This window comes from Heteronotia binoei, chromosome 18 (genome assembly GCF_032191835.1).
Source record: "Heteronotia binoei isolate CCM8104 ecotype False Entrance Well chromosome 18, APGP_CSIRO_Hbin_v1, whole genome shotgun sequence".
NCBI lineage: Eukaryota > Metazoa > Chordata > Lepidosauria > Squamata > Gekkonidae > Heteronotia > Heteronotia binoei.
In genome coordinates this window covers 17638511-17665972 of record NC_083240.1, presented here as the reverse complement: position 1 = coordinate 17665972, position 27462 = coordinate 17638511, and the positions used below count along the sequence as shown (strand labels likewise).

At 45.9% G+C, this 27462-nt stretch overlaps 1 protein-coding gene across 1 annotated transcript in view; it reads right to left on the bottom strand.

The window, feature by feature from the left end:
* Nucleotides 1-26200, bottom strand: part of KAZN (kazrin, periplakin interacting protein) — a 446286-nt gene extending 420086 nt beyond the window's left edge. Inside the window, exons 1-2 of the mRNA XM_060259107.1 lie at nt 26105-26200; nt 15309-15466 (exon numbers count right to left, since the gene is read on the bottom strand). Coding sequence (XP_060115090.1) covers nt 15309-15344 — 36 coding nt within the window. The 5' untranslated portion in view covers nt 15345-15466; nt 26105-26200. The remainder of the gene's footprint in view (nt 1-15308; nt 15467-26104) is intronic.
* Nucleotides 26201-27462: the final 1262 nt, after the last annotated feature.

Genomic DNA, 27462 nt, shown 5'->3' with positions numbered 1-27462 from the left:
GTGAAAAGTGGCCCGTGAGGAGCCTCACGACTTCCCGGTAGGTCCTCTCCGTCAGCTTAGCTGGAGCGGAGAGACCTCGTGCGATCTCGAAGGTCTCTTCGCCACAGACGCTCAGCAGGACGTCTCTCTTTCTCTCGTCATCGTCGATCAGGTTCGCCCGCAGGTAGCACTCGACCCTTTCGGTGTAGGTCTCCCATCTCTCGGGGTGCTCCGGGTTGAATTCCGCAAGATGGCCCGTCGTTACGCTCGAGTTCGCCATGGTGGCGGCGGGCTGCCCGATCCTGCGGTCTCTCGCCTTCCTCGTCTCCGGCCGGACCTATCTAGATCCCACCTTCGTCGCCAGTGTAATGTACTGGGAGACGAGACGTGGTAAAGGCATTGGTCTTTAATCGCTGGTACATTACAGAACTGGGGAACACGCGGCCGGGTCCGCTAATATATACATGCACCCCGGATCAACCCCCCTGCTGGCCAGCCCAATCCTGGCCAGTTAAACTTCCCGCGCTTGGTCTTGATTGGCGGTGACTTTTCCCGCGCTGCGCCAGGTAACCCGAGGACGTCCCGGCTTGCGCGGCGCGGGTGCAGAGTCCGATACTCAACAATACACAAACATCTGCTGCCCATCCCTGTCCTGCAATCACCCCATCCTCCAGAGTCCAGCTCAAAAAGCTACCTCTTCTGAAGAGGTAGCAAATTTCTGGGGTGACTGGCTGTTGGTGTCTGGAAGCAGAAGGGCGCAAGAAGATGATATTGGATTTATATCCCGCCCTATTCTCCAAATCTCAGAGCAGTCACAATCTGCTTTACCTTCCCACCCCCACACACACACCAGATACTCTGTGAGGAGGGTGGGGCTGAGAGAGCTCTTGCAGCAGCTGCCCTTTCTGTGAGAGCTATGGGTGACTCAAGGCCATTCCAGAAGCTGCAAGTGGAGGAGCTGGGAATCAAACCCGGTTCTCCCAGATAAGAGTCCACACATTTTAACCACTACACCAAACTGGCTGCAAAGCGAGGCACCTTGACAGTGTGAAATCACCAAGCCACTCCAAGCTGTTTCCGGTTTGTTTTTTTTTGTAAAACCTAGCCAGAGCACTTAAGCGCATGAGCGCACAAGTGCTTGACTCTTCAGTGAAGAAAAAGAGCAGTCTGGCTTCTGAGGCACCTCCCTGTCTGACCGCGCCAGGTCACCTTGCAGATGGTATGGGGCCGCCTCGTTGGGGAGCATGTGGAAGCAACAGGGCGGCTCTTTTCCAGCCAGACCAATTTGGGATGCCTCCCAACCGCCCCATACTGCCTGTCTGTTATCACCCTAGAAGTCCTTTTTTGTTGTTCTTACTGTCAAGCTGCAGTCGACTTATGATGACCCTTTAGAGTTTACAAGGCAGGAGACATTCAGAGGTAGTTTGCCATTGCCTGCTTCCACATTGCAACCCTGGTATTCCTTGGTTGTCTCCCCCATCCAAATACTGACCAGGGCTGATCCTGCTTAGCTTCCAAGATCTGACCAGATCAAACTATCCTGGGACATCCAAGTCAGGGTAAGAAGTAAGGAGACAAATGATTTACAAAGAATAGCATTTGCAGCGTGTAGACTTAAGAGACAAACTCTTCACTGCTTGATGCAAATTGTGAGAAGCATTGTAGAACAACAACAAAGTATTCATTTTAAAAATCCAGCACTCAGAATTGCTCTAAACTGTATTGCAAACTGTATTGCCATAGATTCTCACTTAGCTTTACTGCACCAATATCCATCTTCCTCTCTCCCCAGTCTGCCACCCGCCCACCTCACCAGATGGAAAAGCTTACAGCATGCTCGACTCAAGAGAAAACAGGCATTGCAAGCACCGGCTGCAACTGCATCCTTGCAAGAGCAGAGAAAAGTGCCTTTAAAAAAAAAAGATTCTTAGAAATAAAAGATAACATGCTGGGAGCTCAGCTTCACCAGGTCTCCAGATGCAGAATTCTTTAATTACAAGGCTGATTTGGGTATCCAAGAACTAGAGAGGGGATTCAGCTAAATCTAACAAGAGGGATAGGGATGCCAGACTCCAGGTGGGAACTGGGGATCTCTCAAATTACAGCTAATTTCCTGACTGCAGAGATCAGTTCCCCAGGAGAAAATGGATGCCTTGGAAGGAGGACTCTATGGCCCTGTGCCCCACTGAGGTCCCTGTTTTCTCCAGGCTCCATCTCCAAATTTCCAGAAGTTTACTCTACCCCCAAATCCCTCACCGATGGCCAAGGGGGACCTGGCAACACTGGTGGAATGGGCAGTGAACCATGCAGTTTCCAGAATCACGTGAAAACTTAAAGATTGTACACCAGGGGGAAGTTCTAGTGCAATTTTTTTTAAAAAAAGTCCTCCAGGGAAAAACCATATGATAACAATTATCCACAGACACCTCTTGGATCTACTGTAATTGATCCAACAAATTAAATTGGCTCTGCTCCATGAAGCCAACTTTTTGGAGGTCCGTTATCCAACATATATCGCAGTTTCATCCAACAGCAGACTAGAAATGGAGCAACGGTTTGTGTTTGGCAAGGAATATACAACCTCAGCTCACTTGCTGAAGAAATCCGTTCGTATTTAGCTTCATTCTAAAAGATCTGAAGGTTCACTGAAGACACCCTGCCTGCCCATCCCACCAATCTCCAAGCCATACCAACGTTTCAGATGCAATTTCATTTCAAGACTTTTTAGAGTTGTAGTAATCTGATTGCACTGTAAAAGAAGAAGATATTGGATTTATATCCCGCCCTCCACTCCGAAGAATCTCAGAGCGGCTTACAATCTCCTATATCTTCTCCCCCCACAACAGACACCCTGTGAGGTGGGTGGGGCTGAGAGGGCTCTCACAGCAGCTGCCCTTTCAAGAACAACCTCTGCCAGAGCTATGGCTGACCCAAGGCCGTTCCAGCAACTGCAAGTGGAGGAGTGGGGAATCAAACCTGATTCTCCCAGATAGGAGTCTGCCCACTTAACCACTACACCAAACTGGCTCTCAGGTAAAGGGAGTCCCCTGCGCAAGCACCAGTTGTTTCTGACTCTAGGGTGACGTCGCATCACGACCTTTTCATGGCAGACTTTTTTATGGGGTGGTTTGCCATTGCCTTCCCCAGTCATCTACACTTCCCCCCCAGCAAGCTGGGTACTCATTTTACTGACCTCGGAAGGATGGAAGGCTGAGTGAACCTTGAGCCAGCTACCTGAATCCGGCTTCCGCTGGGATCGAACTCAGGTCATGATCAGATCTTAGGACTGCAGTACTGCAGCTTTTCCACTCTGTGCCACAGGGTACAGGTACACACTTTGTACCGAGGTCTAAACAGAATTTCTCTGGTCCTGATTCTTTTAGCAGGAATGTTACTTAGGAACGTGCACATGAGCTTCTATTCACTGATAATTCATCTGCATGCACATGTATAGAACACTAATGTAACATGTATAATTGCATCAATATTTCCTTTTTTGCAGTGTTTTATCAATACTCACATTTGGAGGAAAGATACACATGGACAGGAAGAACTAAAAAGTTTGGTAAAATGTGCTTGCACAGTGCTCTGTGTAAAGTTCAGAAACTTTTGTTGTTGTTCTTATCATTTTTGTAAAAAGAAGATTTCCAAGTGCATTTGTACAGAAACAAGATCAGGTAATTCAGAACCTCATTCAGGGATTCATTCAGACGAGAGAATCTCAGAAGCATATGATAAGTCTTTGTTAAATTGAGTAGATTATTTGGCAATTCATCTGATTAGATCCAGGAATACATTGCCATCTTGCTGCTTTTTCCTAATTGATGTAACTTTTAAGGAATTTTAGTCCTAATTGTTGTATTGTATGCAGGGGTAGAATTCTAGCAGCAGCTCCTTTGCATATTAGGCCACACATCCTGATGCAGCCAATCCTCCAAGAGCTTACAAGGCTCTTTTTTGTAAGCTCTTGGAGGATTGGCTACATCAGGGGTGTGTGGCCCAGTATGCAAAACAGCTCCTGCTAGAATCCACCCCTGATTGTATGTGTTTTATATAGTAACCTTCCCTGAACCCACCTCGGTGGGAAGGGAAGGGAAGAAATCCCAAAAGTAAAATAAATACCCCCCCTTCCTCTGCCAAGCCAATTAGCGAGGCAGATGACTTGCCAATCATGCCTTTTACCCAACACCTATGGGGGCTACAAGCTGAATATTGCTTTTTAAAAAATTATATCACAAATGTTTCTACAGGGCTAGTTATCAACACGCTACATGGTAGGGAAGTTTGCAGCTCCCGTTTGAAGGAGATAAGACACGGTGGCTTTAATCTCTCTGTGCCTCCCTGTTTCTTATCTCTGCATTTTTATAGATGCTTCTCATGAAAATCAAGGAATGTTTTCCCTGCCCTTTTAATTTCCGGCAGGGCTTGTTAGGGTGGAGTGAGGCCGCCTCCCAGTGTGCAACGGAGGCGGAGAATTAATGACCACAACCTATGAAGAATTACAGTGGGCTGTGCCTGTTGATTTCGGTAGAGCATTGTGTGCTTAGTGCTGCATAGGATCAGCCTGCTAGCAGGATCTAGACCAGGGGTGGTCAAACTTGCTTAATGTAAAAGCCAAATAGAATAAACGTCAGATGTTTGAGATCCACAAGACTTGAATGTCAGGTGTTTGAGAGCTGCAAGGAAGGAAGGAAGAAAGGAAGAGAGAAAGAGAAAGAGAGGAAGAGAAAGAAAAAGAGAGAGAAAGAGAGAAAGGACAGAAGAAAGAAAGAATGGAAGAAAGAAAGAATGAACGAACGAACGAACAAAAGAAAGAATGAAAGAAAGAACAAAAGAAAGAACGAAACCAAATAGATGGAGGGAGGGAGCAGTGGAAAGGAAGCAACATTAAATGCATTCTCCAAGCTGCCAACTGACTTGGCTTAGAGAAGCGGTTTAAAGAAAGTTGCCTTCTCCAAGCCAGCCAACAGGGTGGTGGGAGCTTTGAGAGCCACATGATATGTGTGAAAGAGCCACTTGTGGAGCTGTAGTCTGGTATATAGACCATATAAATGAACACACATGAAACCGCCTTACACTGAATACAACTCTTAGTCCATCAAGGTCAGTATAGTCTACTCAGACTGGCAGCAGCTCTCTGGGGTCTCAGACAAAAGTCTTTCAACATCACCTACTGCTTGGTCCTTTTACCTGGAGATGCTGGGAATTGAACCTGGACATGTTGAGATTCTTTGCTTTGTTACTTAAGATCACACTAGGTATGTAACGTGAAAGCAGCCATGAATGTGGAAGGCCATTCCTATGATTGGTGGTGTCAGGGCCAGGGGTGCTGAATCTGGAATATTTTGCATTCAAAGCAGAAGGTGACCCTTCTGAAATTCAAACTTCAGAGAGTTCCAATTTGTGTGTCTATTTATTCAGCTTATCAGCTAAGAAAAAGCCATTGATGACCTCACACATACAAATTTTGCTCACAGTTACACAGCCTCATGGGTTCTATAGTTTTAAGATTTCAGAAAGAGCTAACCATTTTGCATGTGTGATTTCCAATCACATACGTAAACAGAGGCTGGTATTCCAGGGCAAAAATATCAGGAACAAATATGGTTAGATGCTTACAAGAACATAGATGGCTTGGAGTGGGGGAGTGAAAAGACTATAAGGAATCAAATAATAATAAGAAGAAATAGGCTTTGGATCAGTGCAATCAAATTACTCAAATAGACTATAAGAAATGTCACAATAGACTTGCAGCTATGTTGCTATGGAATCTTTACCACCAGCCAGAAATACATGGGAGCAGAAACCAGACAAGATCATGCAGAAAGATGAAACAAAAATTCTTTGGGACTTTGGATCACAAACAGGTATACATCTGGAGCAAAATACCCATATCAAAGCTGTAGAACACATGAGAAATAGGGTTTGGATCATTGACATTGCAATCCCAAGAAACAGCACAATAGAGAAGAAAGAACAGGAGAAGACCACAGAATACTAAGACCTACAAATAGAGTTAGACAGCCTCTGGAGAAAGAAGGGAACCATTGCATCAGTCATTGGAGCCCTTGGAGCAGTGCCTAGAAATCTCAAGAAATGCATGGACATTCTGGGCATCGAGCAAATAACACCAGCTCAGCTGCAGCAGACAGTTGCTTGGAGCAGCAAGAATCCTGCAAAGACACATCTGCAGTTCCCAAGAACTTGGCTTGATCTCAAATTGCAGAACACCATCTACCAGTCAAATATCATCATCATCACCCAAACTCTCCCTTGTTTCCAGTTTAATTGCTGCAGGGTGAATAAGATTGAAGGTAAGAACATGGGCATGGCAAGGAGGAAATGGAAAGATAGCAGAATACTGTGGCAGAATACCGGTGAGATTTCTCTCCTCCTACTATAGGAGCCGGTAGCTGCCTTATACACAAGCCCCATTGACAGCTTCTCCACCAGAGAGACAGTAGCATTTTTGTAAGTATTGTTTGTTGTGCATTCCAAATGTTTCCTTTCTTGGCAGCCTCCAGGGAGGGCCTTGAGCCAAGCTGGGGCCCTGTGACACAGCTGTTGATTCTCCCGCTTGAGTTCAATGGCCAGTGTGACTGTCCCCCTGCCACCGCCACAGGCTGAAAAAGGAGCGCCGCATAAAGAGGGCTATTCTTGCTTTCTGTTCTAGGCTGAAACTGATCAAATGAGTCGGTTTGGGGGGAAAAAACGGATTGCTGGGTGACCTTTGCAGGGAGAGCAACATTTTGTTCTGAGCCAGTGGCAACAAGAACGTCTTTCATGGGCTGCAGGATCGGCATCTGGGGTGGGTGGCTGAGAAACAACAGACAGAAAAGCAAAGGTGGGATTCAGGATCTAGAGAGGCACATGCGTTGCAGCTTCATTGTGTTTCTAAATGAAGGAACAGACAAAGGGGTGCAGCTGATCTCCAGGAGGCCGAAGAGGAAGAAGACTGGAGGGTTCCACACTCAAGGAACCTGCTAGCTGGAGTAAAGAAACACTGGGGGCATGCTTGGATTCCTCCCACGTCAATCTGCAGGATACGGAAGCTTCATAAGTAGGGTTGCCAACCACCAGGAGATGGCTATACAGAAAAGTGGTATTGTAACAAAAGGAAAAAAAACTGTATAAAAGTAACAACTGTTGATACAAGTCTTGGCTATTTTGAAACAAACCATTTATTATCAATATTATTGACAAAAAAACACTGCACATTAGATGCCAGATTTTAACAACATTGGCAAAATTACAATAGAGGGTTGATGTTACAGCAACAGCAGCAGCGATGGATTGCCTAGGAAACTATCCATTTCATTCGCCTTGTTCAGGCAGCAGTGCACTAGGTAAAGCCTTGAATTCAGTAATGGAACACTCAATATTTCCTTCAAATTTATATTTAGACATTCTCCAGCATTTACAATTGTTGTATAGACAACTGCAGTTGGAGGTGGAAGGTGGATTCTATGGTAAGGTTGCCGGACCCTCCAGGGGAAGAGGGGCCTCCAACAGACAGGCCCTATCCCTCAGCTGACAATCAACTGGCCAGTGGGAGGACTTACCAGTAGGAAGAAGGCCTCCATCGCAACTGCAGTGTTGCACAGGAAGTTTTGTCATCATGCCAGCAACTTCCTGGTGATGCTTGGGTATGTGGGCAAAAACTCTATGATAGAAGGCAGTTTTACCATAGTGTTTTTGCCCAAATACTAGAATGTTACCTGGAAGTCATTGGCATGATGATGTCACTTCCTGTGCAACACCAGCAATGTAGACTAGGCCTTTTTCCTGGTAAGCCCCCCTTCCATATCCTGTTGGTTGCCAGGAGGAACCTGGAAACCTAATATTGAAGCCACTTCCCACCTCAAATTCCACCCTCCTCAGGTTCCATTCCCCAAATTTCCAGGTATTTCCCAACATGGAAGTGGCAACCCTATTAATAAGGCAGGGTTGGCACCATAGCGGAAGGCAGGCAAGCAGGAACTGCCAAGGAAACACCTCACAGATGATCACATCTCACCCTGTGCTCCACGTCCCCTGGGATCCTGCCCTCTGTCTTCTTCATGCCCCCTACACAAAATGTCTGCCTAGATAGGAGCCACTTGTTGCACCAGAATTAGTGGGCTCTAGTCCACAAACACTTGCACAGACATAAAGCTGCTTTGAAATTAAGGTGTCCCAAGACTAGGGTTACCAGCTCCAGGTTGGGAAATACCTGGAGATTTGAGGGGGTGGAGTCTGAGGAGGGTGTGGCTTAGGGAGGGGAAGGGGATAATGCTGTAGAGTCCACTTTCCAAAGCTGCCATTTTCTCCAGTTGAACTGATCTCAGTAGCTTGGGGATCGGTTGTCATCCCCAGGGATTTCCAGTCACCACTCAGAAGTTGGCAACCCAGGACTTCTGCTTCTTCACCTTCCTACTGCTGTTTGCCTTTTTAAAAGCTGAATCCATCCAGGGATGACATAAAAGAAAAAGGCACTGGGTTTTTAAAATGAGATTTTCCAAATTTGGAGCAGGGCACATCCAGGGGTGGAATTCTAGCAGGAGCTCCTTTGCATATTAGGCCACACACCCCTGATGTAGCCAGCCCTCCAAGAACTTACAAAAAAGAGCCTTGTAAGCTCTTGGAGGATTGGCTACATCAGGGGTGTGTGGCCTAATATGCAAAGGAGCTCCTGCTAGAATTCCACCCCCTGGGCACATCCCAGCTGTGGGGTGTGTAACAACTGCTGCAGCCTGAGAAGCTGCAAGCAGGCCACCTTGAAGGGCAGAATCCCTCTCAAGGAACCCGAAGTGTGCATGCAGTTCTGTTGCCTTGTAGGAGTGCTTCTTTGCTTCATGTTAATGCAGAACAGAAGCAAAGGCAACAATCTCAGAGGCCTCTTAAAGTTGCCAAGGCGCTCTCATTCAAACGTGGCTATACCTGGCAGCATGCCCCTGGAGCTTTTCACTGCTCAGGGAAGTAGGAGGCATTTAGGAGCGAGAAAATAGAGCCCAGAAGCTGGGAGGAATCGTAAACAGCAATACTCCATCTAAGCCGTGGAGTCTTGTAAGCAGCAATTCTACTTCATGAGTGACTGGCATTACAGTTGTGAGCTACTGCATAAATTAATTTGCTCTGAGCCCATTCTTCCTGAGCTAAGGCAAAAATATGTGAACCAGAGCCTAACAAACTGTAGGCTAACTCACACTAACTCAGCTAGAGGGAAGTGAGAGAAAGAAAGAGAACATTTTCCTCAGGTATAGATTTATCTGCTAGGGTGGTTTTTTAAAAAAAGGGATATATTAAATATACCCTGATCTGGAGGCCCCAAGCTAGCCCAATCTCATCAGATCTCAGAAGCTAAGCAGGGTCAGCTCTGGTTAGTTTTTGAATGGGAGACCTCCAAGGAATACCAGGGTCGTGACTCAAAGGCAGGCAATGGCAAACCACCTCTGAACATCTTGTGCCTTGAAAACCCCTACAGGGTCACCATGTCAGTTGCAATTTGACAGCACACCCCCCCACACACACACCCCAAAAATATTCTCCAGTTTTGATTATGGGAGTCCGAAATAGGAATTTTATTGGATAGAAATAATATCTGGAGAAGAAAAAACCCAACTTGGTGTGAATGTGAGCTTCTTTTCAATCTTGTTTAAGAGCAATTGAGCGTGAAGGCAATGTTTTCTGGATGAGTCACATGGGTGAGCCTAGCCAATCAGGGATCCCAGTGAAAAGAAGATGCCACACTATCACGAAGGACAAGAGAAGTCAATTGAGAGGGAGCTCAACTCAGGACAATGAGGAATTAATCTTAAAAAGTTACCAAAAAATACGGTCACAAAAACAAAGGCGGGCACAAGACAGTGGGAGAAGTTTCAGCTCAGCCTTAGCTGTCGCAGAAAAAAGGAAAAGTAGAGAGGAGACATTTTAAGTCTCATAAGAACATAAGAGAAGTCATGTTGGATCAGGCCAGTGGCCCACCCAGTCCAACACTCTGTGTTATACAGTGGCCAAAAAACCCAGGTGCCATCAGGAGGTCCATCAGTGGGGCCAGGACACTGGAAGCCCTCCCACTACTGCCCTCCAAGCGCCAAGAATAAGGAGCATCACTTGCCCCAGACAGTTCCATCAATATGCTGTGGCTAATAGCCACTGATGGACCTCTGCTCCATATGTTTATCCAAGTCTCCTAACAATTATCCCTATACTAATCTATAAAACAACAAGAAATGGACATGTCTTTCACCTGCTCTTGATTCAAACAGGTAGTTGGTCCATGTAACTCCATTATCCTGGTTGTTGTTTTTTTTTTTTAATCTGCTGGCTTTTTGTAAATTGATGAGGTTTTGTTCAGTTCTACTACTTGCAGAGGTTGATGATTTTCCAGCTTTTGTAAACCACTTTGAATGCTTTTTAATGTAAAAGCAGTCTCAGAACTCAGTGACTAAACAAATGGACAATCCAATCCTTTCTCCCAAAGGAACCCACATATAAGGAAACAAAGTTCTTCAAAACCAGTGGGCATTAAACAAACTGATATTAATCTGATTTAGGGTTACCATATCTGGGTGGGGAAATACTTGGAGATTTAGGGGGTAGAGCTCTGGGAGGACAGGGTTTTTGGGAGGGCAGGGATCTCAGCAGGGTATAATGCTATAGTACACTCTCCTCCCCGCCCCCCCCCCCCCCCGCAGCCATTTTCTTCAGGGCAGCTGATCTCTCTCATCTAAAAATCAATTGTGATAAGGACAGACCTCCAGGCAGGCCCCATCTGGAGGCTGGCAACCCTAATTCTGCTTGCTCTCATCAGAAGATGGTCTTGTCTACCTTCGCATAAGTGATCCATTCCCAGTCACAACTTTTAAACATCTAAAGCAGGGGTGTCGAACCCATTTGTCATGACGGATGGATCTGACATAAATGAGACCTTGTTGGGCTGGCCGTGTGTGTACCTATTTAAGATTGGATAGCAGAGCTATAAACTCTATAAAGGGCATGGACAAACACAACCTTAAAACATGCTTAAAACATTAGCACTCATTGGTCTTAAAGATGCTCTCTTTGTATCTGATTTGGCCCTTGGGCCACACGTTTGACACCCCTGATATAAAGGATGAAGGCGTCCACCCAAACACAGTCTACTAAATCACCAAGAACCTAGGAAGAGCCCTGCTGGATCAGACCAGTGTTCCATCTAATCCAGCATCCTGTCTCACACAGCGGCCAACCACTCCCTTCCTGAAAATAGTAGCTGTGGCATGGATATGTGCCCCACTTTCCACAGTGAAAACAAAAGTAAAACATTCATTGAGCTTCTCTGCCATCACCTCATCTTCCTTTAACAATCTCTTTATTCCTTTGTCATCCAAAGGCCCAACTGCTTCTCTTGCTGGTTTTCTGCTCTGGCTATATATTTTTAAAAAGTTTATTGCTTGTTTTGAGGCTTAGCAACCCACTCCTCAAAATCTCTCTTTTCATGCCTAGTTGTTTCTTTTGTTCTAAAAATAAGAACAAAGCAGTTGTTTCTTTTACAAGAAGCTGTGGTCCCTCCTGTTTGATTCATTGGGACAGACCCTCCACTTCTTAAAAGAAGCCTCAACTTTTTATAGCTTCCTTGACTTGCATTGTATCTGCTCGCCCAACAACTTGTAAATTAGATCCATGCCCTTCCTGGCTTATTAAATCTTGCCAGGGGGATCTTAGATATCCCGTGCGGGATATCATAAATAGATCCCTAACGGAAGGGCACTTTCCAACGCCACTTAAAGAGGCTGTGGTCCGACCCCTCTTAAAAAAGCCATCTTTAGATCCGGCCCAATTGACACACTATCAGCCGGTTTCAAATTTGCCCTTTCTGGGTAAACTTATTGAGAGGGCAGTGGCGAAGCAGTTACAGACCTTCCTGGATGACACTTCCATCCTCGACCCATTTCAGTCCGGCTTTCGCCCGGGACACGGGACGGAGACAGTGTTGGTTGCCTTAGTGGATGACCTTCAACGGCATCTGGATCGGGGTGGCTCGGCGGTGCTGATGTTGTTGGACCTGTCGGCGGCGTTCGACACGGTCGACCATCGGCTACTGACGTGCCGCCTCGCCGACGCAGGGATTGGCCTTACAGTGGCTTTCCTCTTTCCTGGAAGGTCGGGGACAAAGGGTCGCAATTGGGGGGGAGCTATCTCGGAGGCGCTCACTTGATTGTGGCGTGCCCCAAGGGGCGGTTCTCTCCCCGATGTTATTTAACATCTACATGCGGCCTCTTGCCCAGATTGCCCGAAGGTATGGGTTGGGGTGTCACCAGTATGCTGATGACACCCAGCTCTATCTACTGATGGATGGCCAGCCTGTCTGCGCCCCGGAAAATCTTGACCAGGCACTACAGGCCGTGGCTGAGTGGCTCAGACTGAGTGGGCTGAAGTTAAATCCTACGAAGACAGAGGTCCTTTGCTTGGGCCGCCGCGGCCCGGGGAGGGGGATCCCCCTGCTGGCTTTTGATGGTGCACCGCTCACGGCGGCGGACAGGGTCAGGAGCTTGGGGGTGCTATTGGAGCCTTCCTTAAAGATGGAGGCTCAGATAGCAGCCGCTGCCAAGTCCGCATTTTTTCATCTTAGGCGGGCAAGGCAGCTGGCCCCCTTCTGGAGCGCGACGACCTAGCAACAGTGATCCATGCTACGGTCACCTCAAGGTTGGACTACTGCAATGCCCTCTACATGGGGCTGCCCTTGTCTCGGACCCGGAAACTGCAGCTGGTGCAGAATGCCGCAGCCCGGCTGTTATTGGGTCTCCCAAAGTGGGAACACATCCAGCCGGGTCTCCGGACTCTGCACTGGCTTCCAGTGATATACCGGGTCCGGTACAAGGTGCTGGTTATTACCTTTAAAGCCCTATATGGCCTGGGACCTGCCTACCTGAAGGACCGTCTCTCCCCACATGTTCCCCAGAGAGCACTGAGGTCAGGAACACAAAATCTCCTCACTATCCCCGGGCCAAAAGAAGCCCGTCTGAAAGCCACCAGGGAAAGGGCTTTCTCCGTTATGGCCCCCGTATGGTGGAATCAGCTGCTGGAAGAGGTGAGGGCCCTGCGGGACTTGGCGCAGTTCCGCAGGGCCTGTAAGACGACCCTCTTCCGGCTAGCCTATACCTAGCCTATATTTAGCTAGGATGACAACTTGAGGTAACTGGCCAGCCATCTGTTTACAGGAAACTGAATTACTCTGTTTTTAATGTTTTTAACTGTTTAAATATTTAACTGTTTATACTTGAAATTGTTTAAATTTTATTGTTGGAAGCCGCCCTGAGCCATTCGTGGGAAGGGCGGGATATAAATCCCAAATAAATAAATAAATAAATAAATAAAAATTGTTAACCACACAGATCTTCTTTTAGACTTGGCAGTGTCTTTCCTAATCTGACAATTGCATTCAAGCTGAGCTTCAATTAGTGTGGTTTTAAATAGCCTCCAAGCATCATCTAGGGATCTGACTCTCTTGTGTTTCCCTTTTAGCTTCTTTTTAATTAGGACCCTCATTTTTTAAAAGTTCCCTCTTTTGAAATCAAATGATACAGTTTTGGACTTTAGGGGTAACTTTCCATTGACTCAAATGCTGAATTTAATAGCACCGTGGCCACTGTTCACAACTGGTACAATAACCTCTACATCTCTCACCAGGTCTTGAGACCCACTCAGATCCAAGATCAGTACCCCTCTGCTCCATTGCAGAGTCATTTACGAAGGCTGTTTTCCCACGGACCTTACTCCGGAACGACGTCCCTCTTCACCGCGCAGTGTCTGCGCGGATTTCCCACCAACTGCTGCACACAATCAGGAAGAGCCATGGCTTTTGCATCGCAGATGTAAACTGGTTTTTAGCGGTTTACATCTGCGACGCAAAAGCCGCGGCACTTCCTGGTTGTGCGCAGCAGTTGGTGGGAAATCCGCGCAGATGCTGCGCGGTGAAGAGGGACGTCGCTCCGGAGTAAGGTCAGTGAGAAAACGGCCGAAGTCTAGAAACTACAGCTAGTAGGCTCTCTCAAGATAATGAGTTACTGTTTCCTAAAACATTACTCCTTCTGTCAACCCTAAATTGCTGAAATAGAAAAAGTCTTGTCATGGTTTTTGCAAGTAATTCCAAAAAGCATGTCCATGATGCAATAAATATAAATATTCAACTGAAAAGTGCCAATAACTTCCAAGCTTAAGTGCTAAATGGCCTCTTACATGCCCCCTACCAAGTCTGCCAAAAAACCAAAGCCCATCATTTGGATCTGCAGGGTTGCCTAGACTAGCAGGTCTCCCACTGTGGGTCAAGATTCAAAGGTGGGTCACTGGGCCAGGAGGGCAGCAAAGGAACAGGGTGAGCTGGCAGAAGAAGGTCTGGGCAGTTCAGTGGAAAAAGCTAGGTTTGCTTCTGTATGAAGCAGAGAATGTCATGAAATGCAGCCAGCTGCTTAGCAGTGCTAGTTATATTTATACTAACCATAGAAAGATTCCTTCATTTTACACTGTAGAGAGGGAAAGATGCATGGAGAAACTTTGCAAGAAGGTCCACAAAAGGTACAGTACATTTAGAAGCGGATCTTAAGAAATATAGAAAGTTAGAAGGTTCCAGGTGGGTAGCAGTCTGCAGTGGAAGACCAAGGCTGTGATCACACACACTAAATAATGCATTTTCAATGCACTTTCCAACTGGAGTTTACTTTGTGAACTGGCAAAATCCAGTTGGAAAGCACACAGAAAATGGATTGCAAGTGCATTGTTGAGTGCAGGGGTGGCCAAACTGCAGCCCGGGAGCCACATGTGGCTCTTTCACATATTGTGTGGCTCTTGAAGCCCCCACCGCTCTGCCAGCTGGCTTGGAGAAGGCATTTCTCCCTTTAAATTACTTCTCCAAGCCAGATGGCAGCTTTGAAAAGTTGCTTTCTTTTTACCTCCACCTCCCCATCTATTTTCCTTCCTTCCTTCCTTCCTTCCTTCCTTCCTTCCTTCCTTCCTTCCTTCCTTCCTTCCTTCCTTCCTTCCTTCCTTCCTTCCTTCCTCCCCTCCCTCATCTTATGTTTATTCTATATGGCCACCCCTGATCAAGTGTGTGTGATTGAAACCTAAGATTCAAATCCAGAAACACCTTATAGGCCAATACGATTTCCAGGGTATAAGATTTTGAGAGTCAAAGCTCCAATTATCAGATAAGTGGGAATGTAACTTGTTATCTTGGATCTGACAAACAGAGCTTTGGCTCTCAAAAGCATACATCCTGGAGATCTTGTTGTTCTCTAAGAAAAGTTGCATCTGGGTCCCACATCTAGAAGCCAAAGAACAACTGCTGTTGTAGAAGTGCGTGGGTTTCATACCTGCGCATCCATCAAGAGGTGTCTCATGAGCAACATGGATGTTTTCAGGGTTTCTTTTTCATCCGGCAGGAAAGAATCGTCCTCTTCGGTGAGCGCCTTTGCCTTGTTCACGATGAAGTCAGAGATCTGGTCGTTCAAAGTGTGTAGAGATTCCACAGCTGGGGAGAGAGGGAAATTAAAAAGTGAATGTGAGGAGAAGCAATGGTTTCTGCATGACCAAAAAAACCACACATCTTGCCATGCTGAAGTCTGGCCTCGAGGACTGGCATGGTTACACCCTTGCTAAGCCCCACAGACTAGAAACACCATGCCCAAAGTGGGCGAAGTGTCTGGCAGAAGAGAAGGAAGTCAGAACTCATGCTTGGCTACTTCCTAGAGGCGGCACTTCTGCTGGGAATGGGAGTAGGGATGCCAGCCTCCCGCAGAATGATAGTTCATCTCCGACTACAGTCAGTCAGTTTATTATTACAGTCATTGACCAGAACATGTAAGTCCTTTAGAACAACCATAAAAGTATCTTATTAAAAAGTCCTACAAAGAGTCTCCATATTTAAGATTTGATGACTTGAGGGTTATAACAGTAAAAAAGAATATAAAGGATTATTATTTAACCCTTTAAACCTTTTAAAAAGTCACTTTAAAATTTGCTTAAAGATTTGCAGTTTGGCCTATTTGTCTCGCTTTTTGCGTTCTTTATAAACCTGGGAACAGAACCTAGCCACCTGTCTTGTTGTCTGGTGGTTCCTATCTGACAGAAGATAACCTAATTTGAGTTTGATCTACAGAGATCAGTGCCCCCGGAGACTGTATGGTGTTGTACCCCACTAAGGTCCCTGTCCTCCCCAGGCTCCACCCCCAAATCTCCAGGAGTCTCCCAACCTGGAGTTGACCACCCTAGCCCCCCCATCACTTGCCATGAAGGGACTTGCAATCCATCTCTCACCTGGTGGCCAAGAGGGACCTGGCAACTGGTGTTCCCTCTAAGTTAGTGTGAGCTAGCTCACAGGGGTTTTTTAGCCTCCGGCTCACACCTTTTTGTCTTAGCTCAGGAAAGATGGCCCCAGAGCAAGCCAATTGATGCAGCAGCTCACAACCTCAATGCCGGTCGCCCATGAAGTAGAATTTTTGCTCACAGGACTCCACAGCTTAGAGGGAACATTGCTGGCAACCCTAACTGGGAGAAGGCTGGGAAAAACTGGATTCCTGGTTACTCCACCACTCTAATTTCAGCCCAAGGCATTTTGTTTCAGCCGGGGAAATGGCATAAGAAGAGTTAATCTCCACTCTTGGCTCAGCATTGCAGCCCTGATCCAAACCAGGAGCCACCCCGTCTGTTAGGATAAAGGATTCAGGCACTCTAAAGCATGCCATTTTGACCACAAGCTGAAGTTAAAGGCTACTATTGCAGAGTTACTGGAGACCAGAAATATCCCAATATTCCCAGCTTTAAAATTTCAGATGCCCATTATGCACATTGTGGCTTAAATGGGAAAAGCACAGCATCGGAGGCCAACATTTTAAATATTAATGGCACATAACCAACGTATCTCTAGACTATATGCCAAACCATTTATTTATGAGCGGGGGAGTTTCATCTGATTGCTTGCCATTTGTAAAAGAAGCTGTCTCCTTCCTTCTTTCAGCTGCTAGGACAAGCAATGGCCATGAGATGGAAATCAAACAGTCCTCCAGACCTTGCCCTCTGGCTTACAAAGCTTTGGTCCATGTACATCACGGCCAAAATAAATGACAACACTGCTCAACTTGAACATCCTCTCTCTTCTTCTAATTTCTACGCTGTCTGGTCTCCTATTCTACTATACCTTACTGGAAGGTTCTGCCCAGATACTATCATAAGATTCCTTATGCAGAAGAAGCTTTATTAATAGATCAGATAGCAAACATTATCAGCATGAAATCGCAAGACTGTGTCTTGCCAGACTAAAGCGGATGGGCAGTCCCCCCACTTCCAATAATTATACCTTCTGAAATAACAGCTCCCCTTTTTCTCACGTCCACCAAAGTCATTTGAATCAATTAATATAAAGTCTATTCTCAGGCCTCAGTGTTCCTTCCCATCAGGGTCACATTCCACATGCTCTTCCCGATTCAGTTGGTCCATATCAGTGTTGCTGGAGAGACCAAATTGGAGCTGTCTCCCCACACTCTTTTTCCACCTACACGCCTGGAACATCCCACTATACAAAGGCTGTGATCATGCACACTAAATAATGCACTTTCAATCCACTTTCAAAGAACTTTCCAACTGGATTTTATCAGTTCACATAGTAAAATCCAGTTGGAAAGTGCATTTAAAGTGGATCATTTAGTGTGTGGGATTACAGTCAAAGAGTACTAAATATTTACAAAATACAATGAATGTTAGTAGTTGCAAATACATATGTGATGTGGATACATCATATGGATACAAATACACCTGCATCATGATGAGTTATTAATAAGCAAAGATAATCATACCAGCAAAACAAGCAATAGGGCCTTCCCCAGCCATACTTGTCAAGGACCCGTTCCCGACACTTACCAAACAAGAAGCAATATCGTTTGTTGTAAATCATTTAGCTTTATGGTTAAAATTTTTTTACTGTTAAGAAGACCACAGATTTATACCCCGCCCTTCTCTCTGAATCAGAGGTCTCAGAGTGGCTTACAATCTCCTTCCCCCACAGCAGACATCCTGTGAGGTGGGTGGGGCTGAGAGAGCTCTTACAGCAGCTGCCCTTTCAAGGACAACCTCTGTGATAGCTATGGCTGACCCAAGGCCTTTCCAGCAGCTACAAGTGGAGGAGTGGGGAGTCAAACCTGGTTCTCCCAGATAGGAGTCCATGCACTTAAAAACTATTTAAGCGAGATATGACACTCCAGCTAGCTTCATCTTATGTTCTGACATCCGTTCTATTCCATTTTCTGGTGTATAATTTTGCTGTAAATATGTGCTATGCATATGACGTTTTCAATCTTTTATTATGATTAAACTTTACAATAAAATGTATTTGAAAGAAAGAAAAGAAACATTAATGATTGGCAAAGCCAAATTTAGGAGCTGGCATCCATGGGGAAATCAACATTCTACTTAGAAATATCAAAAGGCCTACTCAAATCATATTTTTAAAATAAATGATTTTGTATATTAATGGGAATTTCAGTATCCCCTGGCTCTCAACACAGCACTAATCCTTTTAGTTAGGCTTCATTACTTTACAAAAATGACATGTTTTATATTCACTAGAATGGATATTTGTCATTACTTTGATACGTTACAGCTCTTGCACTCACTTTTGGATTTTCCTTTTCAACTAATTGTATTCCCTTCCCCCAACTTTTGTCTTAAGATGTTGTACATTTTTGCTGTGTCATTTTGGAAAATGCTGTGCCATTAAAAACATATTTCCAGTTTAAAAGAAATTGTGGTAAAGTGTTCATTTCTGCTCTCCTTCTGTCCCTCTCTGACCTTACTTCAAATTGTGCCTTGCTCAAGCCTTCAGCTGAAATTCTCATTGCAAACACTGCTCTTGATGTCCCTGCCTGGAGAGGTGAAGCAGTAGCAAACACAGACAGGGCTTTTTTGGTGGTGGCACCCCCACTGGAAATGCCTTACCCCCTGAGGTCTGGCTGGTGCTCACTTTCCTTTCCTATGCATGGCCAAAACATCCCTCTTCACTAGGGTTGCCAGCTCTGGGTTGAGATTTGGTGGGTGGAGTCTGTGGAGGGTGGGGTTTGGGGTAGAATGCCATAAAGTCCACCTTCTATAGTGGCCATTTTCAGCGGGGGAACTGATTTCTGTTGCCTGGAGATCAGTTGTAATCCCTGGAGATCTCCAGCCACCACCTGGAGGTTGGCAAATCTACCTGGATGTACTATCCCCCTGCAGTGTTTTATTCACATGCAAATAAATGCAGATTTAATTTAATGGACTGACAAGGCTCTTAAAGAGATATAAATAAATATTTAGACCCCCCCCCCACACACCTCTCTCCTCAATGAAGACCTGAAATGCCTTACAATATAATTCTCTGCGCCTCCATTTCATCCTTACAACAAACCTGTGAGGTAGATTAGCATGTAAGCAATCTGACTGGCCCCAGGTCTCCTAGAGTGTTTCTGTGCCTGAGTGCAGATTTGAACCTGGGTCTCCCTCATCCTAGCCCAACAGACCACAGCCTTTTTTGTAGCAGGAACTCCTTTGCACATTAGGCTACACCCCGCCCCCCCCCCCCCGATGTAGCCAATCCTCCAAGAGCTTATAGTAGGCCTCTTAAGAAGAGCCCTGTAAGCTCCTGAAGGATTGGCAACATCAGGGGGGTGTATGCAAAGGAGTTCCTGCTAAAAAAAGAAGCCCTGCAACACACTAACCACTACATCTCACTTGAACACATGAAACTGCCTTATACCAAATCAGACCCCTGGTCCATCAAGGTCAGTATTGTCTACTCTGACTGGCAGCTGCTCTCCAGGGTCTCAGGCAGAGGTCTTTTATGTCACCCATTGCCTGGTCCTTTTCACTGGAGATGCCAAGGATTGAACCTGGGACCTTCTGCTTGCCACACAGATACTCAACCACTGAGCCACAACCCCTCATCGGCTCCTTCAGTTTTCCTATGACTGACATACCAGCCATCCAAGGTCTGCTTTCTGTATCCCACTAAAAAACCTAGAAAATAATACTAAGGAGATCTCTTTCCTTTTATTTTTTAAAAATGAGAGTGTATGACTGTTAAAAATGCAAAATGGATTGCTGCCCGTTTTCCCCCCCAACTCAGATTTTGGTGAAAGGGAAAAAAAATGACTTCTGCGCTACAGATGTCACTGGGGTGAATTTTTCAGCCCCGCTTGTCAAAATGCAGAACAGAGCTGCTGACAAAGCCTAATTTATAAGTGTGAACAGAGCCACAGTAATGGGTCTTGGAGAAGAGAAAGCACGCCCCAGAGAGTAAGAGAGATCGCTTAAACTGGAAGCAGGAAATGAAGATAGAAGTGCCTGAAGACTCGGGTCGAGAAATGAAAAACCTCTTCGTGCCCGCCCCCCATCCAATGAGCCCCATCAAAGTGGAGAAATAGCTTTCCCTTGACAGGTGTGTTGTACCGGGTCAAAGCACTGTCGCACCTGGCGCTTGGGATGGCTGGCAAACGTCTCCATGGATTTGCTCCAGAGGGGAAGCCATATTAGTTTGCAGCAATCAAAATAACATGCTTCTGCTGTAAAAAATGTGTTGGCCTTGAAGGTGCCGCAGGAGTCTTTTGTTATCCATGGATCTGGGATTTTCAAGCAGTCTGGCCTTCTTTCCAAAGCGGAACTGATGCATTGGATATAACATTTCTGGGTCCATTGACAAAGAGTAACTACATGAGGAATGGCTTAAAAAACCCCAACTTGAATATAAACAGCAACTAAAACGTCTTGTACAGATGTCATTAAGTCTTGCCCAGAACAAATTAAAGGCTTGCAGGTGGGTGTGATGTAATGGTTAAGGTGTTGAACTAGGACCTGGGACCACTGGGTTCAAGTCCCTCACTCAATCATGGAAGTGTGCCAGGTGGCCTTGGGCCTGTCTATGGTTGCTAAGCTCCAGCTGGCACCTGGAGATCGCCTCTTATTACAATTGACCTCAAGACAATCAAGATCAGTCCCCCTGGAGAAAATGGCCATTTTGGAAAGTAGACTCTATGGCCGTATACCCCAATGAAATCTTTTCCCTCCCCAAACCTTGCCCTCCCCAGGCTCTACCTTCCCCCCAAATCTTCAGGTTGTTCCCAACCCACACTGGAAATCCTAGACTCATCACAAATACTCAGCCTAACCTTCCTTCACAAGGTTGTGGTTGTGAGAATTATGTGAGACAGCCAGTTTGGTGTAGTGGTGAAGTGCATGGACTCTTATCTGAGAGAATTGGGTTTGATTCCCCACTCCTCCACATGCGCCTGCTGATGTGTCCTTGAGTCAGTCACAAGTTCTTGCAGAGCTGTTCCTCTCAAGAGCAGTTTCTGTCAGAACTCTCTCAGCCCCACCTACCTCACAGGGTTCCTATTGTGGGGAGGGAAAGGAGATTGTAAACCATTTTGGGCTCTGAGTGAAGGGTGGGGGATAAATCCAACCTCTTCTTCTTCTGTGTGAGAATTATATGGTGAAAAGCCACTTTGAGTCCTCAGTGAGGAAGAAAAGTGGGATATATACAAAAAAAAATTAAGAGTGATGTTAGGGCAAGCCCACACATTACCAGCGCCCTAACCCTATTAAATATAAGAAAATGTCTCCAAATGGTGATTTAAATCTCCTCACTGGGATCTGGTTGGACCAGTCACTATCTCCGTTTAATTTACTTATTTAAAACCTATTTAGGCCATCTTTCCACCCATTGAGTCCCCAGGGCTGAACACAATTGAAACATTAAAACAAGCTTGTAAAACACATAGCACAAAACAATGAAAAATAACAATTAAACAAAAACACACACACAGTTAAAACACATACACAGGAAGGGGGATCTGTGAGGCAATGATGGATGAAAAAAATATGGCAACAACCAAGAGTGGTATTGTGAGGTAAAAACTGAGGAGTCACTGATATTGTAAGCTAGTTTGGGTCTCCCCTGGATATAAGTATCTAAATAAATAAATTGTAATGCATTTTCCCTTCCCCCAGAATTCAGCCAGTGAGAGGGAAGGAGGAATAAGTCTTAATTACCCCCTGGTTTCATTTTAAAAAGAATAAATTACTTGTTGCCATTGCTTGTAAGATTTTAATGCTCGGATAAATGTTCCACAAGATTCCTCACAGAACACAGCTGTGGAACTGCGTGTTGTCCTTGAAATCATTCAGATTCAGTTCCTGATTTTTGGCATTTGAAAGTCAGGATTTGAACATTTGTAGCTGAGAATACATATTTGGTGTTCATTATATCAAACACCTCAGGAAGAGCACAGCAGGTCAGAATAGAGTCCGGCAGCGACAAAATATCAGTCTGAGGTGAAGCCTGCCATGGCCAGTCAGACACACATCGATATTTCTTTTAATGGGTTGACAGCATCACGGCTCCTGATGAAGGTTAAAGCAGAACGTGCCAAAACTGGATTACAGCTGAGCATCAAGAAGACAAAAGTAATAGCTACTGGGGAATTATGCAACTTTAAGGCTGACAACAAAGAAACTGAAATTGTTAAGGATTTTCTGTTCCTTGGCGCCATTGTGGACCATAAGAGAGATAACAAACAAGAAATAAGGAGGAGACAGACCAAGAAGGGATGGAGGTAGAAAAATTTCTTGAAGGTAAGGATGTGTTGCAGGTGACCAAGGGTAAGATAATTCATGCCATAGTATTCCCCACCCCCACCCCCTTACTATCGATGAGTGTAAAAGCTGGACAATGAAGAAAGCTGACAGGAAGAAAGTTGATTCTTTTGAAACGTGGAGGAGAGTTTTACAGATACCGTGGGAAGCCAAAAAGACAAATAAATGAGTTCTAGATCAAATTAAAACTGAACTCTCCTACGGAGCTAAAATGACTAAACTGAGGCTATTGTACTTGGGTCACATTATGCGACGACAAGACTCACTGGAAAAGACAATAATGCTAGGAAGAGTTGATGGCATCAGAAAAAGAGGAAAATACAACATAAAACGGATTGACTCACTAGAACAGGGGTCCCCAACGAGGTGCACGTGGGCGCCATGGTGTCCAACAACACTTTTCTGGTGCCCACCAAATGCTTTCTAGAAAGTGGGCAGAGCCAGGTGGGGCCACTGGAGATTTGATTGGCTGTGCAGATTAAAAAAAACAACAATAACTTTGCTTTGGCAGCAGTTTCCATGACAGCACAAGGATCTCCACTGTGTGACTGAAAGTAAGCTTGGACAACAACTTCGTAGCTGGTTCCACCTCCTGCAGCAGCCATTTTACGGCAGCCATTTTGTGATTCCCCCATCATTAGGGCTGCCAAGCTCCCACTGAGGGTGGGGGATCTCCTGCTCGGGAGGGCCCTAACCAGCCGGCAAGGAGCAGGCTGCCGAGGGAATCCCCACCCCCGAAGAACCCCATTGGCTCACGCTGTCCCTGGCGCGATGACGTCACCCAAAAGTGACATCATTGCACCAGGGATGCTCTTGGACTTGCTCTAAAAACTGTATGGTACCATGAATCCGAGAGTGTTTCTGGTGTGACGCTCTGGGAATTGCGGTAAAACGGTATGGTACCATAGAGTTTTATTGCAAGTCCTAGAGCATCCTTGGCATGACGACATCCCTTTCAGGTGACATCATCGTGCTGTGCATGCAAAGCACACGCGAGGAACAAGTCCACCGCCGCAATGGTGGAGGGACTTGCCAACCCTCCCCATCACGCTGTGCCAGAATTCCAATGGTGTACGTAGGCTCAAAAAGGTTGGGGACCCCTGGTCTAATCAATGCACATGCACAATAGAAACTCAGAGAAAGAAAGAAAAAATACGTGAACCCAAGGAACTGCAAGCTAGGATTAACTGCACATGCACCAATTCCTGAATCCCTTCTTAAACTGGATTGAAAGAAAAGTGAAATGTAACACAGAACAAATATTGTAACAATACAGGAATGGCAGTGAGGAAATCTGTTCTTCCCTCAACAGACCGCTGAGCTGGACAGACCTTTCCTCCTGTCCCAGTGCCAAATGCAGAAGAGCAGCAAAATTGAGATTGCTTGCCATAGTATGTAGTGCACCGAATATGGCACCCCGGGGTCACACATAGTTCTTTCCGAAGCTGAGCTGATCAGAGGCAGTAGCAAAGCATAAATTGAGATAATTGTCTCAGCTTGTTGACTTTTAATATGTATGTTTATGGGAACTCTTTTCATTTAAAACAAGCATTCCCTGCAGCAGTGTAATTACTACTCACATGAGGAGGATCAGTCCTCGTCATATATTTTCTAGAACAATTTTTGGGGAAGGGTGGGTAAAATAATTTGGATCCTTCTTCACGCCACACACATTTTCCTTGAAAATAATGACTTGGAAACATCCAACCAGCAGGGAGCCCTGTCTTTTAATTCTCAGCTGAGTGTCACAAGCATGTTGGATTTCCAAAACGTTTTGCAGCTATTTGTGTAAGAGTTCTGGCTATTTAATATTTTAAAACCCCATTTTTTGGTGTGTGTGCATGGCGGGGAGGGGTGGGGGGAGTTCTCTTCCTACCTGCAGCACAAAGCACATTGAAATGAGAAAAAATAATGAGCTGGTATTTCCATTCCCAACCCTAGCAGTGATGTATCTTGCTTTTTTTTTCATTAATGTCTCTTTGCTACTGTGTACATTTTCCGCAGATTTAAAAAAAATAATGGCATGGAGAAACCAAATGAGAGACCTGTGGGACCTGCAGGTCAGAAGAGCTGGGCTGAGAAATTAGAACATGCCAAATGTGCATGCATCCACTAAAACAAAAAGAAGGGAATGTCATGGCATTTTAAAAATGAACAAACATATTGTTTGGCCTATGTTTTCAAGGGCTGTAGTTCATTTCCTCAAGAAGCATGAAGTGAATCTTGGTCTACAGAGTAAAGTGCAGAGCAGGAGTCCCCCTACATGGCGCCCACCAGGGCTTTTTTTTTGTAGCAGGAACTCCTTTGCATACTAGGCTCCCCCCCCCCCCCCCGATATAGCCAATCCTCCATGAGCTTACAGTACAGGGCCTACTGTAAGCTCTTGGAGGACTGGCTACATCAGGGGGGTGTAGCCTGATAAGCAAAGGAGGTCCTGCTACAAAAAAAGTCCTGGTGCCCACCAACACCTTATCTCAGAGGTCTCCACGCATTTATCTCCAAGCCCAAGTGCCCACCAAGTGCTTTCCGAAAATGGGTGCAGCCAGGTGGTAGACTTTGCCAATCACAGCTTCTGACGAACCACAAGAGATCTGACTGACTGTGCAGATTAAAATAATGCTCCACCAGCAACTGCTACCAGCATCGGTTTGGTTCTGTCTCTCACGCCTTTCTCCCAGTGCATTTTAAAATGCTCCCCCGCTTCCCCCCTGCTCTTGGAGTTCCTCTGCGTGCTTTGCCAACTGTAGCAGTCATTTTACTGTTGGGCCCACCATAGAGTTACCAATCCACACGTGGGGGCAGGGGATCCCCCAGTTTGGAGGCCCTCCCCCCACTTCAGGGTCATCAGAAAATGGGGGGGGAGAGAAATGTCTGCTGGGCACTCCATTATTCCCTACGGAGACCAATTCCCCATAGGTTATAATGGAGAATTGATCCATGGGTATCTGGGGCTCTGGGGGGGAAGGCTGTTTTTTGAGGTAGAGGCACCAAATTTTCAGCATAGTATCTAGTCCTCCCCAAAATGCCCTCCAAGTTTCAAAAGGATTAGACCAGGGGGGGTCCAATTCTATGAGCCCCCAAAGAAGGTGCCCTTATCCTTCATTATTGCCAGTGGAGGGAAGGCATTTAAAAGGTGTGCAGTCTCTTCAAATGTGATGGCCAGAACTCCTTTCGGAGTTCAATCGTGCTTGCCATACCCTTGCTCCTGGCTGCACCCCCCCCCCCCGTGTCTCCTGGCTCCACCCCCAAAATCCCCAGATATTTCTTGAATTGGACATGACAACCTTAGCCCACCACTCTGTGTCAGAAATCCAAAAGGTGTCCACAGGGGATCAAAAGGTTTGAAGACCCCTGCTGCAGAGAGATAGACACATACACAGAAAAGGAAAATGGTGAAGAGCAACATTAAATGGCTACCAAGTGAAAACTGGAAAACAACAAAGCCTTTTCTTCTGCTCTTTCTGGAGCTCTAATCTGTGGACTCTTGGGTTACCTTGACTGCAGCCTGCTTCTGTACAGTTCAGGAAGCCATGGTCATTGCTCAGGCAAGCTGCAAAGCACGACTAGTAGTGATGGTCATTGAGTAGACAAAGGCTCCCATGCTGTCCTGGGGCTTTATAGCAGCTTCCTGGTCCAGGCAGCCAATGGCTAAGTTCATGGGTGGAGCCTTCCATGAGGCTATCCCTGTTCTGTAGCCCTTGAAACCAGTTTCTCTTGCTCATGACAGGGGGCAGAAGCTCCCCCAGCCCAAAGTTGCCAGTTCAGATCTCACTAGCTTCTGACCCAGAATCATACCCAGTTTGGCTTGCAGTGACAGCTATTCTTTAATGACAGCTTGCAGGATGTCTTGCTGAATTAGAATTCATTAACAAATTCAAGGCAATATATTCCCCCTCCCCGCAATAGGGGCCAGAGATCCTTAACTCACTACAGGTGCTGATAATCTTGCATTTCTCACTCAATGTTAATGATGTCAGCTGTACCTCTGCAGCTTCCTGTTTTTATCTGCTTATCTCATCTCATCCTTCTCTATTTTTATCAGTCTGAGAACAGTTGGGAGGCAAACAGCCCCTTCCCTTTTTCAGCTGTGAACATAAACTGAACATTTGAGCATCTAAAGCTGCCTTATACTGAATCAGACCCTTGGTCTGTTAAAGTTGGTGTTGTCCACATGGACTAACAGCAGCTCTCCAGGGGTCACAGGGTCACCTACTACCTGCACCTTTTAACTGGAGATGCTAGGAATTGAACCTGGGACCTTCTGCACACGTTCTACCATGGAGCCATAGCCACTCCCCATCAGACCACTAGTTTATCAAACTCAGTATCGTCTGCTCAGACTGGCAGCTGCTTTCCAGGTTCTCAGGTGGAGGTTTTTCATGTCACTGACTACCCGCTGCTCTTAGCTGGAGATGTCAAAGACCGAGCCTGGGAATTTCTGCATGCAGAGCAGATGCTGTACCACTGAACAACCACCTTTCCTCATTGGCCTGATAGATGTGAGAGCCAGTTTGGTGAAGTGGTTAAGTGTGCGGACTCTTATCTGGGAGAACCGGGTTTGATTCCCCACTCCTCCACATGCACCTGCTGGAATGGCCTTGGGTCAGCCATAGCTCTGGCAGAGGTTGTCCTTGAAAGGGCAGCTGTTGTGAGAGCCCTCTCCAGCCCCACCCACCTCACAGGATGTTTGTTGTGGGGGAGGAAGGTAAAAGAGATTGTGAGCCGCTCTGAGACTCTTCGGAGTGGAGGGCGGGATATAAATCCAATATCTTCTTCTTCTTCTTCATGCATTTGATGAAGAGAAGCTCAGGCTGGAATATTGAGAGCCAGTTTGGTGTAGTGGTTAAGAGC